Below are 18,772 nucleotides of genomic sequence, written 5' to 3'. Positions count from 1 at the left end.
GTTGGACAATTTTTACTTTTGCCGTAAGTCTTTTTCTTATTTTCTGTGCAATTTCACTGCATGGTAGGACAAATACTGAGTGTTCAGACATTAATTCCTTCATTAATGTCAGAATACCATCCAGAGGGTTCATTTAATTTTGTTTCATTTCATTTAAAAAGGCTCCAACAAGCTTGCATGCGTTGGCCTTGGTCACCTGATGGCGGCTTTCCTGCTGCTTGGTCTTTGGCAGCCTCTCTATTCAGTCCCTTATCCCCGAGGTCACTATCTGTGACCTCATCCCAGGTCTTTTTCAGTCTGCCTCTCATGACCCTACCCCGAATGTTCACATTTCTCACATTCTGCGTCCAGCTGTCATCCCCCATCCTCTCAACATGCCCAGACCATCTCAATCTACCCCTTCTCATCACCGCACCGATACATTCCAATCCCATCCTTCCTCTCAAATATCCCATCTTAAACCTAGGCCCCCCCAGGCCTCGCATTCAAGGATACATTGCACATCCACCTAATCACTGTCTTTTCTTTATGTTGTAGCCTAGGAATATCCTCTTCTTTTACTGCCCAGGCCTCACTACCATAGAGCATTATATTCTTAACATGTTGCATACAAAAATCCCTTAGCATAGAGGGAGAGCCCTCTTAATACCAGGAGAGGCAAATAGCTCCCTGAAATTCTTCCAAACACTACTCACTCTTGCCACAAAGCTAGCTCCAGTCCCACCTGCAGCATATCACGTCTCCAAAGTAACAAAACTCCTCCACACTCAAGAGACTCACTAGCAAGATCAGTCCTTTCGTACCTGACAATCTCCAAACGCTCTCTCCGACACATTGCACACATGAAATAAGCATTATCTCACGGTCTACCTCTAATACCACTACATCGCTTATGCATCCACTTATCACAGACACTGCACAGGATGGAATTACTTCCCACACCCTTGTGGCAAACTGGACATGGCCACTCTTCCTCTTCTTTTACAGTACTATCAGCAACCCTAGATACCTTCACTTTTGTTTTATCTGCATTTACTCTCAAGCCCTTTTGCTCGATACCACCTCTCCACTTCCTACATCTTTCCTCTGCCTCCCTTTCCTTTTCTTCAATCATTACTAAATCATCCACATACAACATCTCCCATGGAAATCCACTTCTAACGTAAGAGGGCTTCAAGCACCATGATAAACAGTAAAGGGCTCTAGACTGACCCCTGATGCATGTCAGCATTCATGGAAAACTCCTCACTCATCATCAAAAGGGTAAAAAAAAAAAAATCAACAGAGGTGCTATCATTTAGAGAAATAATCGTAGGAGACACTGTCAATAAGAGAAATATATTCTGCAGTATACACTTCCACCCAAATTATTGTGTACTACATGAATGTACTGTAAGAATGTAATATAGACATAAAAGAAGTTTCATATAAGGAGAGGACACCATGCTGTTAAGCTGGGAAGTAGGCAAAGTGTTGAAATACCAGTATAAATTTTAGGCAACAACAGATGAGAAGACCTTCATTCTGTATGAATCTGAGCCAGAGATGACAAAACAAGTTATATAAGTTAACCAGCAGGTTGGGCTTGCATCCCTCATCATCCATACTCTATAATATCCAGATTTGTACTCCCTTTCCCCCCATAAATGGATCCCTTGTATTCTTTGGCCAATACCCTTGTGCTTGGCTAATAGGCACTGTTTCCTCCAAGGCTAGTGAACTGACTTGTATTAAAATAAAACCGTACACCTGCTGGTTCAAAGAGTTTAGTGCTTTTCATGGCCCTCCAACCTTTTATACTTCCCTCTTTCCTTCACATCCTCTATTTTCTCCTTAGTGGTATCTTGGACATCAGAAAATGATAACGTATAGCAGTTGCATGTGTGTATGGATGAGAGAATGAGAGGATAAATGCTGGATGCAAGAGCATACAGAGGCTGGGAGTGTGGACTCTGGCCACCACTTGATGGTGGTGAGAGTCAAGGTACGATTGCGATAGACAATAAGAAGGAGAGAAGGGCAGGAGGACACAATACATTCAAAGAAAGTAGAAAGGCTGCGGGAGGATGGGGAAAATATATATATATATATAAGCAATCACTCTAATATCCGGACGCCCAATAACCAAACATCCCCACTACCCGGACCTAATCGTCCTGGGATCCAACATTCCCAAGATGGTCCGAACCCCCCCACCACAAAAAAAAAAAAAAAAAAAAAAAAAATCCCGTCTGTAATTTGAACTTGCTGCATGTGCCGCGGGAGAGCATTGTTTTGGCGCGTCATTCCTCCGACGTCCGATAGAGCGCCGCTGCATCCTCCCCACTTCCCGCCTGTCTCTCACCGCGAGTGTACGCTCCTCGTAATGGCTGCCCACGTGATTGCTTTTGTGGTGGTGCCCTACCTGCTGCAGGGCCTCCTGCTGCTCTCGGGCCTCCTCTTACTGTGTGTGATGATGGCCCCGCCACCTGAGAAAAGGAAGAGAGTGGTGTTGACTCTGGAAAAGAAACGGGAGATATTGGAGAAAGTTGATGCGGGGTGGTCTTCCCGCATTCTCCGCGAGTACAACCTGACCCGGTTGACTTTGTTCGATATCAAACGTTCCCGAGACAAACTCATGCAGTACACGGCTGACTTCTCATCGAGAAGCAAACGCAACGTGGAAAGGAAGGTTATGTTTACCGCCAAGTTTGCAGAAATCGACCGATCCACGTTGATTTGGTATCGACAGCAACGTGCAGCTGGTGTGATGGTACGTGGAACGGAGCTGAAGGCTGCTGCTGAGAAGTTCGCAAGGCTTCACGACACCCTAGACTTCAAGGCATCCAAGGGTTGGCTCTTCGCGTTCAAGTTGCGGCATGGCCTTACCAACCGTAAAGCACATGGCAAAGCATTTGACGCTAACGAGGATGGAGTTGACGAGTTTCGGCACAAGGTGAAAGGCTTGATCGACAGGGAGGGCCTAACTCTCAGTCAAGTCTACAATGCTGATGAAACTGGCCTATTCTATCGCTCGCTGCCAACGAACACTCTAGCCGAGGAGACGGAGAAGCGTGTACCTGGCCGCATGCTTTCCAAGGAACGGATATCTGCTTTGTGTTGTGCCAGTGCTAACGGCATGCACCGGCTTAAGCCCGTTGTTGTTGGCCGTGCAAAGCAGCCTCGGTGCCTTCGTGGGGTGATGGATGTCCTTCCTGTCGTCTGGTACCATTCTTTGAAGGCATGGTTCACAGCTGTGATCTTCAAAGACTGGTTTCACTGTCACTTCGTCAAGGAGGTCATCCATTACCAGACGAAGACACTGGGAATCCCGCGCGACCAGGTAAAGGCTCTCCTTCTACTCGACAATGCACCTGCCCACCTGTGCGACAAGGACTTGGTTGCTGAAAATGGCCGTATTAGGTGCATGTTTCTGCCACCTAATACGACTGCTCTCATTCAACCAATGGACCATGGAGTGATTGTGGCAACAAAGCGCCTATACCGTCGGAAGTTCCTGGACGAGATGATGGTTGTTCTCGAGGACGAGGACGAGCGCAGGGAAGGACGGGACACACGAGGCAAGCGGACTTTGGAAAACCTTCGCCGCTACAACATCAAGTCTGCGCTGTACAACTGGGCTAGTGCATGGAAGGAAGTCCCTGTGAAAACTCTTGAAAATGGTTGGTCTCGTCTGCTTCTTGGAACGGATGTGGAGTACGATTTTCTGGGCTTTGACGTGGATGACTTCCATGCACGGCTACGTACGCACGACGACGATGTTGATGTGGACGATGTTCGTGAGTGGTTGGATGACGATGAGGGCGATCCTGGGTATCAGACGTTGTCTGATATCGAGATCGCGTCTTCGGTTGCTGATGTCAGTACCGAACTTGAAGATTCTGACGACGAAGGCGACGATGATGCGGACTCCTCTCAGCAGGACACTACTCCAGCCATCCCCAAGCTGAGCGCACTCCGGGAACATCTAGAGTTTGTCCTAGACTACCTGGAACACCCGGACTGCGACAGGGAGATGGGGCCCTTGGGACTCGTGGAGGAAGTGCATGCTTTCAGGCAGCGCATCATCAATCGTCAGAATCGTCGTTCCTTGCATCAATCAACCATTGACAGTTTTTTCAGGCCCGTGACCCCCGCTGTGCCCAGCCCTGGCTCCACTCCGTTGCCTCCCCAAGACAGGCCCTCATGCTCCGAGCCACAGCCCAGCACATCAGCCACGATGGAGTCACCGCTCAACGTGAGTTTGTGGCTTTCTTCAGAGTCCTCTGCAGTGGGTACGCCATCACCACGACCCAGCGATGCACCCCCAGGTCGCCTGCCAGTGATACTCTCGGACTCTGACAGTGAATAAACAGCAAGAACTTCTCCACTAGACCACACGGGAATTTTGAGTGTTGTGCAGTGAAAAAAACGGTGTTGTGTTAAGGTTTTCAAGTTGAGAGAAAAGACTCAGTAGAAAAGAAATTTAACGTAAATAGACTTCTTTGTTTTGGCTTTGGAAAATAAAAAAAATTGGGAAAAGTTAAAGTGCAACACTAAGTTACAATGGAGCATTATTTGGACAAAAGTGAACACTGTGAAGAGAACGGACTTCTGTGTGTTATTGACTAAGTTCAGTGCAAGACTTCAGGAAGAGTGTACTGCAAGTGCTTCAGGAAATCGTTCTTACTGTCAGAGTCCGAGAGGAGGTGGTTATTCATCGAGGTGGCCAGGGACTTGCTGTAAGTAGCCAGAATGTTTCATACTGTACTTTTTTCCATACTATACTTACCAGAATGTTTCATACTGTACTTTTCTCCATACTATACTTACCTCATTTCACTCTTTAATGTCCTTTATTGGTGTGAATAGGGTGTTAGTAGCTATGCATGTGCAGTAGGAATGTGTTTCTCTGAGTTAGGCTAGGTTAGGGTCCATTAGTACCAGAATGTTTATTAATGTATGAACATACTTCTAAACCCTCATTTTATGTTTCTTTTGCATTTATTTCAGTCATTTATGTGCCTTATTGGTGTGATTTGGGTCTTAAATAGGTGCTATGCATGTCCAGAGGGAGTTGTATAGGTGTTTCTCTGAGTTAGGTCCATAAGTACAAGTCCATAAGCTGGGGCCCAATATCCAGACAGAACCAATATCCGGACCTACCTATGGCTCTATTATGTCGTATATTGGAGTGATTATTGTACTGTGTATATATATATATATATATATTTGAGAGATATGGAGATGCAATTGGGTAGATATGATTTGGAAATGATGGGGGAGGTGGAAGGTGTGTGCAAGGTATTCACAGAAGAAATCAGTGCGGCATGTGAGGTGGTGTGTGAGGTGAAGAGAAAACAAAAAGGGGAGCAAGGGACAGGATGGTAGAATGAAGAGGTGAGACAGGCTGTGGCACAAAAGAAGAAAGCATAAAGTGAGTGGATGGGAAGCAGAGGCATGGAGGAAGTTGAGGGACAGAATAGAGACTTACATGTAGAAAAGGGGGGAGATGTGAAAATAGTAAGAGAGAATAAGAAGAAAGTATCTGAGGAGTTTGGATGGAATTTGTGTGTAAAGTAGGGTAAAATGTAAGAAAATGTTCTGGAAGGAGATTAAGAGAGTAAGACTCATAAAGAAGGTAGGGGGGAGTGAAAGATAAAAATGGCAGATTGCTGGTGGAGAAAGAACAAAAAAGTAAGCAGATGGAAAGAACACTTTAAGGAATTGTTAAACAAGAAGAATGAAGTAATGCAAGCATGAGAAGCCGGGGAATGTCTGAGAGAAGGAAGGAGGAAGAGATCACTGGGATGGAAGTAGTGGCAGCAATGAAAAGTCAAAATGGGGAGGTCCTAGGAATTGATGGAGTGTGTGGTGAAATGTTGGAGCATGGGGGAGAGATTGTAGTAGAATGGATCTGAAAGATGTGCAGACTGGCCTAGGAGGAAGGTTGAGTTCCAGAAGATTAAAAGTCAGGTATAATATTCTTGTGTACAGAGGAAAAGGGGGAAAAGAAGTGTGTGATAATCATAAAGGCATTTGTCTTCTTAGTGTGACACGGTAAGTACATGGTAGAAAACTTGTTGACAGAGTTAGGAAAATAACAAAGGAATTTGTTAGAGAAGAGCAGGGAGGGTTCAGGAGGGAGGAAAGAGGTTGTGAGAATCAGATATTCATCCTAAGGTGTTTAGTGGAAAAGTTTCTAGAAAAGGGAAAGAAGTTGTATGCTGCCTTCATGGATTTGGAGAAAGCATGTGACAAAGTGGACAGACAAAGAACGTGAAAAATTTTAAAAATATGCAGAGTAAATGGAAAGCTCTTCATTGCCATGAAGGCTATGTATTAGGGTGATAGAGCTGCAGTGTATGTGGATGGTGAAGTGAGTGAAGTTTTCTATCTGAAAGTTGGACTGAAACAGGGAAGTGTCATGTCTCCAAGGTTCAGGTTGTATATGGATGGAGTTATAAAAGAGATACAAGGCAGGGTAGTGGATGCTGGAGCGGCCCTAACGAGAGAGGGCAGAAGTTGGAAACTTCCTGTTCTGTTGTTTGCAGATGATACCATATAGTGAAGTGAAGATGAAGGGAAGCTGCAAGGCTTGGTGAATGACTTTGGAAGGGTAAGATGATACTATATTTTCAAGTGAAGACAAAGGGAAACTGCAAGGCTTGGTGAATGAATTTGGGAGAGTGTGTAAGAAACAGAACCTAAAGGTGAATGTAGGGAGTAAGTGTTCTGGTCTTTGAGAGAAGTGAAGACAGTGAATGCACAGCGAGGCCGGATGGTGAAGAAATAGAAAATGTGAGTGCATGTAAGTACCTGGGTATTGTGATGAGTAAGGATGGAAGTCTGGAGGATGAAATGCTTGAAAGAGTACAGCAGGGAAGAAAAACTGCTGGTTCACTGAATGCAGTGATACGAATAGGGAAGTGAGCTTGAGGTAAAAAAGTCACTGCCTGACAGTATCGTGATACCAGCTCTAATATATGGAAGAGAAGGTTGGACCTTGTTGGAAGGATGCAAGTCAAGAGTGAGAGCGGTGGAAATGAGTTAATTGGGAGGGGCATGTAGAGTTACATGGAGAGACACACTGACAAATAAGGAAGTGAAGGAGCATTGTGGTGTGGATGTGGATGTGATGGAAAGCTATAGAGGAAATACAATGAGGTGGTTTGGTCATGTAGAGAGGATGGAGAGTGAGAGATTAACAAGGACAGTTTATAGTAAGTGAGTGAGGTGAAGGGGGGGGAGGGAAGGGGCAGCTGAGGATGAGATGGAGGGATGGAATGGAGATGTACATGAGAGAGAGGTGTGTAAGATGGGGGAGGGCATCGAAATGGCAGGGGACAGGGCGACATAGAGGCGATTTGTTCATGGCGGCCACCTTTTATGTGATTAGGGCGCCTGGCTGTAGATAGATACCGTACATTACACAGCAACATACTGTAGAGTCTATGAACTTAATTCAGGGGAAGAGATGATAAGTCCTGCTCCCTCTCCTAACCCTGCCCTCAACACTTCCCCAACTCTACCCTCCATAACATTGTCTTGTCCTTCCTGGTCACCCTACCATTCCCTGCCTTCTACAGTCCTACCTTTCCCTGCCTTTCCTTCCATTTCTCTACCCTTCCATCTATTTCCCTACCCTTTCCTTCATTCCTCTGTCCCTCCCTGTGTCTCCCAACTTTCTTCCTTCTGTCCACTTTCCCTCTCCTCCATTCCTCTACCCTTCCTTCTGTCCATCTGCCCTTTCCTTTATTCCTCTACCATTCTTTCTGTCCATCTTCCCTTTCCTTCATTCCTCTGCCTATCCCTCTGTCTCCTTGCCCTTTCCTTCCTTCTTCTACCTTCCCTCCAACCATTTGCCCCTAGAGTCTCACTGATGGTGGTACGAGGGTCACTAAGGGATGCCAGGTCTCGGTTTTCCCGCCTCAGCTGCTCCACCTCTGCCTCTCCCATCACCTTCACCAGCTGTCTTAGTCGCGTCTGAGTCTCGACCACATCCAGCACCATCTGAAGCCGTCGCATTTCTGCTAAGAGTTCCACCTGCATACATAAAGAATCATTTCATCATTATACTGATATGACCATTATCTGTTACAGCATCATCATCATCAACAATAACCCAGGTCCCCATATTTTTCTTTAATTTTATAATGAACTCTACTTGATCCCTTCAGTATTAGGATGTACTCCATATCTCATTCTTCTATCTATCTATAAGAAATTATCTGCAAGAAATTAATGGTGACCTGGAATGCATGAAGCTCTGGCTGGTGCCTGAATTTCTCAGCTAGGGCGTACCTTTTGTAGCATATGTGTAGACTACTAGGCAGAGGGTAACTGCAATTTAATACAAACTGTTTATTACATTGATGCTACTGATGCTCCACTCTGATTGATTTCACAGTTACAGTTGGCGAGTGGAGCAGATTTGCTGTGGTACAGCAATAGGTGTAGCAGTTTTGCCGTGCGGGTTGGCTGATCGTCTCGGATACACACTGCCGCCTCTTCTCCTCTGCCCTTGGCATCTCCATTTGTTATTAATTTGTATTATATCATTTTATGTGTAGGTACAGTTACACCACAACTGTCACACCTACATCATGTATCACATACACCAAGCTACATAACAATTACAGTAGTCCCTCATGTATCCGGACATGCAGTATCTAGACGTGTTCATTATCCGGATGCTGGACCTTGGCTCTATTAAACCATTATCTGAATTTTCTTGCTATTATCCGGACATAAAAGTCCCTGAGAACTTCGGCCGGCCAGCTGACATGTTCAAACATTTGGTATCGTGGCCGCTGGGCTTGAGCCGTGAGCGGGAAGTAGTCCGTAACCCACAACCAGAGCTAAAATGTTCATTAGCCCCGATATTGAATGGTCAAAGCTGCGTACTCGTCCGATCACTCCCAATGAACCTCCAGCACCCAAGTAATATGACTGTAACCCACAAGTGGTGTCAAAACGTCTGCACACATCCCCACCGAATGTCCAATGTCGCGCAGTCACCAGGTTAAGTCTTTTCCAGTCGCCACCACCATCAAACACAGACTACAAGCCACAAGTATATGCTCGGCGACAGCGGCTGTCCACCTATCTACCGAACGTCCAATGTCGCCTGGTCACTGGGACACACACACACACACATACACACACACACACACACACACCTGGTTGTGGGTTACGGACTACTTCCCGCTCACGGCTCAAGCCCAGCGGCCACGATACCAAATGTTTGAACATGTCAGCTGGCCGGCCGAAGTTCTCAGGGACTTTTATGTCCGGATAATAGCAAGAAAATTCAGATAATGGTTTAATAGAGCCAAGGTCCAGCATCCGGATAATGAACACGTCTAGATACTGCATGTCCGGATACATGAGGGACTACTGTAATTGTTATGTAGCTTGGTGTATGTGATACATGATGTAGAAGATATTGATGTTCATTTGGGAGATGGTAAATACAAACTATGGAGAAAAGACAGAAAAGAAAAAAAGGGAGGAGGAGTGATGATAGCAGTGAAGAATAACATAAATGTAGATACTGTGGAAATGGGAGAAGGCAGGGCTGAAGTGATATATATGAAATTAGAAACTGGAGAGAATGTTAAGAGAGATATGGCGGTAGTGTATGTTTCCCCAAAGACGAGAGCATGGAAGGATGACGAATACCATGAGATGTTGTCAGATATGGCTAGCTACTTGCAAAAAATAATTGAGAAAAGCAATAATATAATTTTGGTGGGTGACTTTAATTGTAAAGAGGTGAACTGGGAGGAATGGTACTCGGGAGGCAGCGAGGATTCGTGGGACACTATGTTATTAAATATAATAATGAATAACGTGATGACGCAATGGGTCAAAGAAGAGACACGGTTTCGAGGTGAGGACACACCAGCAAGGTTAGATTTACTGTTCACCAAAGAACCCGATGTAATAGAATCATTGGAATATCTCTGTCCTTTGGGAAAAAGTGATCACGTGGTCACTGAGTTCCAGATGTTAATAGGAAACGTCGAGCCAAGAGATGAGCCTCATAGACAGGGAAGATACAACTTTGGCAAAGCAAATTTTACAGGATTGAGAAACTTTTTTGAAAATGCGGATTGGAGAAAATTCAGAGAAATAAGAGAGATACAGAGGAAGTGGGATATCTTTCTAGACCTCTATAATTTGGGAGTGGAAAAATTTGTACCAAGAGTAAGAGGGAAAGAAAACAGGAAAAAGGAGTGGTTTAATAGAAGGTGTATGATAGCAAATAAAGAGAGAGATAAGGCGTGGAACAATTGGAGAAAGAGAGGCAACGACAGAACAAAGGAAGAATATAAAAGAACAAGAAATGAATACACAAGAATACATAGAGAAGAAGAAAGGAATTTTGAAAAAGGTATAATTGACAAATGCAAGGATGAACCCAAACTGTTTTATAGATTTGTTAATGGCAAACTGAAACAAAAGGAAGGAATCACCAAACTGAAGGTAAAAGGAGAGGTCTTTAAGGATGCGGCAATGCAAGCAGAAATAATGAACAAACGTTTCCAGTCAGTTTTCACTAAAGAAAAGGAGCTTGTGGAAGGGGAGGGAGTGATTAGAAATGTTCCGGTGATGAAAGATATAAAAGTGGAGGTACAGGAAGTGTATAAATTACAGGAAACTCAAGATGTAAGGAAAGCCCCAGAACCTGATGGAATTTCTAATTGGGTACTGAAGGAATGCAGAGAACAACTGGCGGATAAAATTCACAGCTTAATTGTATGCTCACTGGAAGAGGGGAAAGTGCCAAAAGAATGGAAGAGGGCAAATGTGGTACCAATTTACAAGGGAGGAAACAAGGAAGAACCCCTGAATTATAGACCATTGTCTCTAACCAGCATGGTCGCAAAATTGTGTGAGAGAATCCTGAAAGACAGATGGATAAAATATCTGGAAGAGATGAATATTTTGGCTGAATGTCAGTTTGGATTCAGAAGTGGAAGGTCATGTGTTTCAAACTTGTTGAGCTTTTACTCAAGAGCGATTGATGTGGTACAAGAGAGAGATGGTTGGGTGGACTGTGTGTACTTAGACTTAGAGAAGGCTTTTGACAAGGTACCTCATAAGAGACTAATGTGGAAACTAGAATATATAGGAGGACTAAAGGGGAAACTTCTGGAATGGATGAGAGACTTTTTGAGAGACAGACAAATGAGGACAGTAATAAAGGAAAAGATGTCTGGATGGAGGGAAGTAACAAGTGGAGTCCCTCAAGGCTCAGTGTTGGCGCCAGTAATGTTCCTGATTTACGTAAATGATATGGTAGATGGAGTGAACAGTTATGCAAGTCTGTTTGCTGATGATGTAAAGATCTTGAAGAAGATAGAGGTTGAGGAGGATTGTAAAATACTGCAGGAGGATTTGGATAGGATACACAATTGGAGCCGGACGTGGGAAATGAAATTTAATGTAAAGAAATGTAAAATATTGGAAATGGGTAAAAGTACCAGGAGACCATCACTGAATTATTTTTTGGGTAATGAATTAATCACAAAAAGGAGAGAAGAGAAAGATTTGGGAGTGCTGGTCCAAGATAGTTTGTCACCAGAAAAGCACATTAACAAGATAGTTGGAGAGACTTATAAGCTCTTGACTAACATAAGAGTAGCATTTCATTATATGGATGAGGAAATGATGAAAAAATTGATAGTGGCCATGATCTGCCCCAGGTTAGAATATGCAGCGATAGTGTGGTCCCCACACAAAAAGAAAGATATAAACAAGATTGAGAGAATACAAAGAACAGCAACCAAGATGGTCCCCAGTCTGATAGACCTGTCATACAGAGAGAGGCTGGAAAAACTGGATTTGCCTTCATTAGAGGAAAGGAGAAAGAGGGGAGACATGACTGCGGTGTTCAGGACCATGGTGGGAGTAGATAAAATTGACAAAGAAGATCTGTTTATATGGGATAAGAGAGCAACAAGAGGACATGGAATGAAACTGAAAAAGTCAAGCTGCTTGAAGGATATCAAGAAATATAGCTTTCCTTACAGAAGTATAGACTTATGGAATAGCCTGGACAAAGAGATCGTCCAGTCTAAAAACTTAAACGAGTTTAAAGTTAAATTCGACTTATTGAGAAACAGCGACGGAAACCCACGAGCATAGTACATTCCGTGTATATCACAATTAGGAATATTAGGTAAATACTTAAATATTTGGAACGACTTAGACAAAGAGGTGGTGCATGAGAAAAACATTCATGTGTGTAAAGGTACACTTGATAAATGTAGATATGGAGACAGGACAACACGAGCATTGCTCAATTCCTGTATACTACAAATAGGTAAATACAAATAGGTAAATACACACACACACACACACACACACACACACACACGAAGAGAGAGAGAGAGAGAGAGAGAGAGAGAGAGAAAGATTCCCACGATATCATTGCAATATCTGTATACTGTAAATGCATATGATAGTATACAATATGTATGTATGTATGTACTGTACAGTACACTTTCGTTTGGTATGGGTATTTGTTTCAATACCACAGCCAGCCACCTTATTCAGGCAGCTCTAATGGGATAGGTTAGGTTAGGTTTGGTTTGGTTAGGTTAGGTTAGGATATGATAACATACGTAATTTTGGCTGGGAAAGACATTAGGCATACTTTTGAGAAAATCCTATGGATAGTTTTGAAACGACGGGGCAAGCGTAAGTGTTTTTCCTGGTTGAGGGTTCCCGGTGGCTGCCATGTGTGTAACACAGACCGCAAGCCATGAGTAAATGTACGGTAAAAGCACCCATCTGCCTCTACACCGAATGGTGGGGGTTCCCATGCCTCTGGGATTAGTGCGAAACCTCCCACTATGTGTGCCTGTCGACTTCCCACCGAATGGTGGCCGCAATAGTTGTACACTGCCTGAGGCGGTGATGCACTGGTCATCCACTGTTGCTGTCATGTGCTAACCCTTGCCTGGGCAAACGGAAGTGAACCTTATATGCAAATGTCAGTTTGCCGCATTTTGCTTTGTCTGTGCTTGGATGCAACCGTTGGGTGTGATATAGCAGCGCTGTGCTACTTGTCAGCCAACACAAACCAGCACCTCAGTTCCTGCCTTTGTTTCGCCTGAGTGACTCGCTTGCAACAATGGCTGTGAATGCGGTTGCTTTTGTGGTGGTCCCCTACCTTCTTCAGGTTGTGGCCCACTTATGCTGTATTCTTGTGTGTGTAGTGATGGCCCCACCACCACTTGAGAAACGGAAGAGGAAGGTTCTGACTCTGGAGCAGAAACGTGAGATATTGGGCAAGGCTGACACGGATTGGACCACAGGACGCATACTTCATGAATATGATCTAGCCCAGTGAAAACTGTGATATCAAGAAGTCACGACAGGCTTACGCAGTACAGACAGGACTTCGGCTAAAGCACACCTAAGGGCAACAGGAAGGTAATGGCCCACCACCACGGCATTATCAACCGGTCGACATTGTTGTGGTTTCGCCAGCAACACGGTGCTCATGAGCTAGTGCATGGGACCAAGGTGAGGGCTGCTACCGAGAAGTTTGCACACCTGCACAGTCTGCATGACTTCAAGGCGTCCGAGGGATTGCTCTTTCGGTCCAAGCTATACCATGGACGTACCAGCTGTAAGGCACACATGAAGGTTTTGGATGCAGCAGCAGAGGGAGTAGACCCGTTTCGCCAGAAAATGCAGTGCCTGATCAAGGACGAGAGCCTTGTCCTTGGTCAAGTCTATAGTCCTGACGAAACTGGTCTGTTCTACCGCTCCTTGCCCACCAATGCCCTGGCTGAGGCAAGGGAGAAGATTGTGCCTCATTGGAAGTTGTCCAAACAACGTGTCTCTGTTTTGTGACGTGCCAATGCTGACGGGACGCACTGCCTCACACCTGTTGTTGTTGAGCGTGCAAAACAACCATGTTGTCTCCGTGGGTTGATGGATAGCCTGCCTGTTGTGTGGTACCATTCTGTGAAGGCCTGGTTTACCGCTAAGATCTTAAGTGATTGATTCCACAGATATTTCGTCAAGGAGGTTATCCGTTATCAAATGGAGGTCCTTGCTATTGCTCATGACCAGGTGAAGGCACTCCAGCTCCTGGACAATGTCCCTGCGCATCCATCTGAGAAGGATTTAGTAGCTTATGACGGGAGGATTAGGTGCATGTTTCTGTCACCTAATACGACTGCTCTGATTCAACCAGTGGACCAGGGTGTTACTGTGGCTGCCAAGAGACTGTACCACCACAGGTTCCTGAACGATGTGATGGTGGTGCTGGAGGACGAGGACACAGGTGAGGACACACGTGAGGAGCAGACCATGCGGAATCTTAGGCATTACGATCTGAAATCTGCAGTGATCAACTGGGCGAATTCGTGGAAGGAAGTCTCCGTGAGAAGACCTCGACAGCGGTTGGTCTCATCTCCTGCAGGGAATCGAAGCCAAGCAGGCCTTTGAAGGGTTTGACGTGGATGATTTCCACAGTCACCTGAGAACAGCAGGAGAGCAGGTGGACGTCGATGATGTGAGGGATTGGCTGGACAATGATGGTGGCGGTCCTGGTTATCTGATCATGTCTGATGAGGAGATTGCTGCTGCTGCCTCTGCAGGCACAGAAGAGGACAGTGGGACCAACGAAGACAAGGATGAGGATCCTGACTCGCAGCCCTCCGCAACTCCTTCAATCTCTTGTCTCAGTGTCCTCCGTGTTTACCTGGAGGGGACGCTGGAGTATGCTGAGCACCCGCACTGTGACAGGGAGTTCGTACCACTCTCACCACCACCACCACCACCAGCTCATTTCCTGCCTTCACCATCTGACCCACAACCAAGCACGTCAACAGCTACTGAGTCTCTGTTGGTTGTAAGCTCGTGGCTGTCTTCAGAGTCTCCTGAGGTGGGTACTACAGTAGGCCACCATCACCACACCGCATGTCACCAGTCACTGCCCAGCTCCAGCAGGTTCAGGAGGAGGAGGAGTTGTTGGGCATTTGCTAGGCACGCATGTTTGCCACTAGACCACATGGGACAACTCTACACCTGCTGGAGGTTTGCGGGTTAAGAAGCCTGCCTGTGGTGCACTCGGTGGTAAGTACCCCAACTGAATGTTTTTTGGCATGAAACTTTAGGCTTCTTTCATAGTTTCCTTGGTGTAAAATTTTTTTTTAGGATATTCCAATGTGTGTTTTGATGTCAAAATATGGCAGAATGACCTGAAAACAGTGCTGAAAATAGGAGGGACACTGTACATACAGTAGTGTATAGGTAGGGTGTTTTTTGGTTTTCAGTGTTTTTTTTGCATGGTTTTCTTGATGTTGAAAATTATTTTGGATAATCCTGTGTATGTTTTGATGTCAAAATATGGCAGAATGTCCAAAAAACACTGCCAAAATAAGGAGAGGCACTGTACATACAGTACAGTATAGGTAGAGTGTTTTTTTGGTTTTCAGTGTTTTTTCTGCATGGTTTACTTGGTGTTTAGCAAAATTTTGGATATCCCTATGTGTGTTTTGATGTCAAAATATGCCTGAATGACAGGTTAACACTGCCAAATTAAGCACAGGTATGGTACAAATAGGCTAGGTATAGGTTGGAGAGAGAAGTATGTGGTAACCATAGGGGTATTTGCCTTCTTAGTGTGACTGGTAAAATACTATGGTAGAATACTCATTGATAGGGTTAGGCATATGACAGAGGAGCTAGTTGGAGAAGAACAAGGGGGATTTAGGAAGGGAAAAGGGTGTGTAGATCAGATATTTGTTCTAAGATGTTTAGTGGAGAAGTATCTAGAGAAGGGAAGGATTGTGTATGCTGCCTTCATGGACTTGAAGAAAGCTTATGACAGAATAGATAGGCAAGGTATGTGGAAGGTTTTAAGAATATATGGAGTGGAGGGGAAACTGTTGAGTGCTGTGAAGAGTATGTACGAGGGAGCCAGGGCTACGGTGCGAGTGGATGGTAAGCTGAGTGAGTTCTTTGATCTCAATGTGGGACTGAAACAGGGGTGTGTGATGTCTCCATGGCTGTTTAATATATACATGGATGGGGTTGTAAATGAGGTGCAAGGTAGGGCAGTGGATGTGGGGCTGGCCCTATTGAATGAGGGTGAGATTTGGAAGCTTCCGGTGTTGCTGTTTGCTGATGATACAGTATTGTTGAGTGAAGATGAATGGGAGTTGCAAAGTTTGGTGAATGAATTTGGGACAGTGTGTAGGAGGAGGAAGCTGAAAGTTAATGTAAACAAAAGTAAAGTTATGGTGTTTGTGAGGAATGAAGTCATGTTGCCACTACCTGGACATGCCCTTGGCTTTATTATGTCTGGATAAATGAGGGATTACTGTAGTTGTTAAAGTAAATGTAGCAAACTTTCGCTCAGTTCGGCCTGAGTACAGGATTTTTCATTGTCCTGATGGTGTTTTTTTTTCCCTCAAGCTTGCTTCTGTCAACATAAATACGAGGTTTTTACACTCATTGATAACAATGATCTTCTCCTGTAGCACGATAGTACACACACCACAATGCGGATCTTGTGTGACTGAATTAGGATGTATATATTACCTACTGGAAAATTTTTCAGAGAAAATTTTGTTTTGATGGGGAGTAATGTCATGAATTTGCCAAATTGTGTTTTTGTACAAATTCATGACATTGTATTATTATGGGAATGCAAGATGCATTAGTAAATAACCCAGATATATTTACTCAGCTAACCGTCCCAACAGAGCTCCAATCAGGATTGTTCTCAAAACGTTCATTATTGTTTCACTAGTGATTGTTTTTATGCACATCCTTGGTGCATTACTGAGTGATACTTTTGTGTATTCATCATTCCTCTGCCCTGCCTCTTTAGTCATTAAGCTAAGCCATGCCTACTTCCGGTGTTCATGTAATGCTTTGTGGCGGGCGTGAGAACATTAGTCATATGGTGTAGTTCTGCCACTGGAGGAGGATCTCAAGAGCAGTGCAGAGCAGTGAAGACCCCATCTTGCGGCTTATCACCCAGTCTCTAGCAGTTCTACAACCCCAGCATCTCCCAACTGAACTGGTGATCGGCAACAGTGGACGTCAGCAGTGCTCAGTGCAGTGGCCTGAGTAGCAATGCCGCCCAGTCTCTTCGCAGCCATGACTCCATTTTCTCCACTGACCAGTATTTTCTTTCTGTGTTTTCTAGGCGTATGAGTACTGTATTAACTAGCTGTCTGATCTAAGTGAGTGATTACTCATTTAAGAATTCATTTTGTGTCATTAATAAATTACAGTTCTTTTCTTTGAGCTTGATCAAATGTAAGAATCGTGTTTCGTTTCTCCATATTGTGCATACTTTAGTTTGCTACTCCCAGTTTACGTAAACTTCCTATATTAAACACAACTGGTAGTTAACCAGTTCTTTCATATTAATTCATAAATCAGGAGTTACCACCGGCAAGGCTCTGTCTTTATTAGTATTAATTATTGATTGTCAGGGGTAAGGACACTTTCTCAGATGCCAACAGTATCAAGCATTCGTGAGTGATTAGTCTTCGCTGTGTACTGTTGAGAAAGTTTATGAAATTCTTATCTTTAGAGAATTGGAAAAGTAATCCAGAAGTAAGCAAAACTCACTACTTTCTTTCATAAGTTGAGAGCCCTCATGTCAATGGTGACTTTCCTTTTTTCTCCCATAAGTAGTGGAGATATATTCAGCATATATCTTTTCCCATCATGACAACTGACGACTTATTTGGAATTTATTCATATTTTACTTCCCTCCTTGACACAGACGCATTGTACAGGAATGTGCTAAAAATGCCATAAATTAACTGGATGTCATTATTGTTTAATGACTATTTTTAATTAGATTGAGGACACATGTGAAAAACTACAGGGTTTCAAGAATCAAAGGAATGGCCCAAAAGAATTTTCATCACACCTAAAAGATATATGACAGGTCAGTTTACGATGTAAGGTTATTACGAGATTTTAAATCTCAGTCATACCAAGCCAATTGCTCCTTTCTTCCACTAAATGTGGTACACCATTCTGTTTCTATATCTTTCTTCATGACTTGGGTGATTAGCTGGGACTGGTAATTTGCAGTTATCAGTATATACTGCATATAACATCCTCAGCCACCATGATGTCACAGCAGAAAAAAAAAAAATCAGACCCAATTTAGTATGTAAATAGACTTTGCCTGTAATGAAGTGCCATCTGCACCATACACGCTGTATATGCCATACTGAAGATTAGTACTGAGCAATACGAAATGTGTGTGTGTGTGTGTGTGTGTGTGTGTGTGTGTGTGTGTGTGTGTGCGTGTGCATGTGCGTGCATGTCCTCAATAAAAATAGTGACATTTAGTCCATTATCAACTCTTGTAAAACTTAAAAGCATGAAGCCAGGCTACAAAATTCCATGGGTTTTTAGGGTATTGTTTGTGACCGAAAAACCACGATCTGCCCTCTTTATCTCTGGACATCTCGTATGTTTGAATATTTGGTGTTGCAAGATGGGAAGATATCAGATGATCAGCCATATAACAAATTACCTTTTCATCTTGCAGTGCTGTGACCTGTGCAGTGACCCTAGCATACTCTTCCTGTGACACAGCCTTTTGAAGACTGAGCCGTAGGTCTGCCTCTGTCGTCTGCAGCTTCTGGTTCATCTTGATGGCAGCATCATGGGCAGCCTTCATCTCCTTCAAATGCCGGCACAGTTCATCTCGCTCCTCTGCAGGAGTGGAAACAATGAACGTAAGGGATATGAAAAGGGGATTGATTAACGAACGGTATATATA

At 44.1% G+C, this 18,772-nt stretch overlaps 1 protein-coding gene across 1 annotated transcript in view; it reads right to left on the bottom strand.

The window, feature by feature from the left end:
- The window catches only part of LOC145407820 (centrosomal protein of 290 kDa-like), a 119,270-nt gene that overhangs the window by 6,566 nt on the left and 93,932 nt on the right, over positions 1 to 18,772 (bottom strand). Inside the window, exons 22-23 of the mRNA XM_080278677.1 lie at positions 18,524 to 18,705; positions 7,860 to 8,025 (exon numbers count right to left, since the gene is read on the bottom strand). Coding sequence (XP_080134803.1) covers positions 7,860 to 8,025; positions 18,524 to 18,705 — 348 coding nt within the window. The remainder of the gene's footprint in view (positions 1 to 7,859; positions 8,026 to 18,523; positions 18,706 to 18,772) is intronic.

The sequence above is a fragment of the Coenobita brevimanus genome, chromosome 74, assembly GCF_032717465.1.
Source record: "Coenobita brevimanus isolate Jiangsu-jjx chromosome 74, ASM3271746v2, whole genome shotgun sequence".
Taxonomy (NCBI): domain Eukaryota; kingdom Metazoa; phylum Arthropoda; class Malacostraca; order Decapoda; family Coenobitidae; genus Coenobita; species Coenobita brevimanus.
This window is presented reverse-complemented; position numbering and strand designations above follow the sequence as displayed.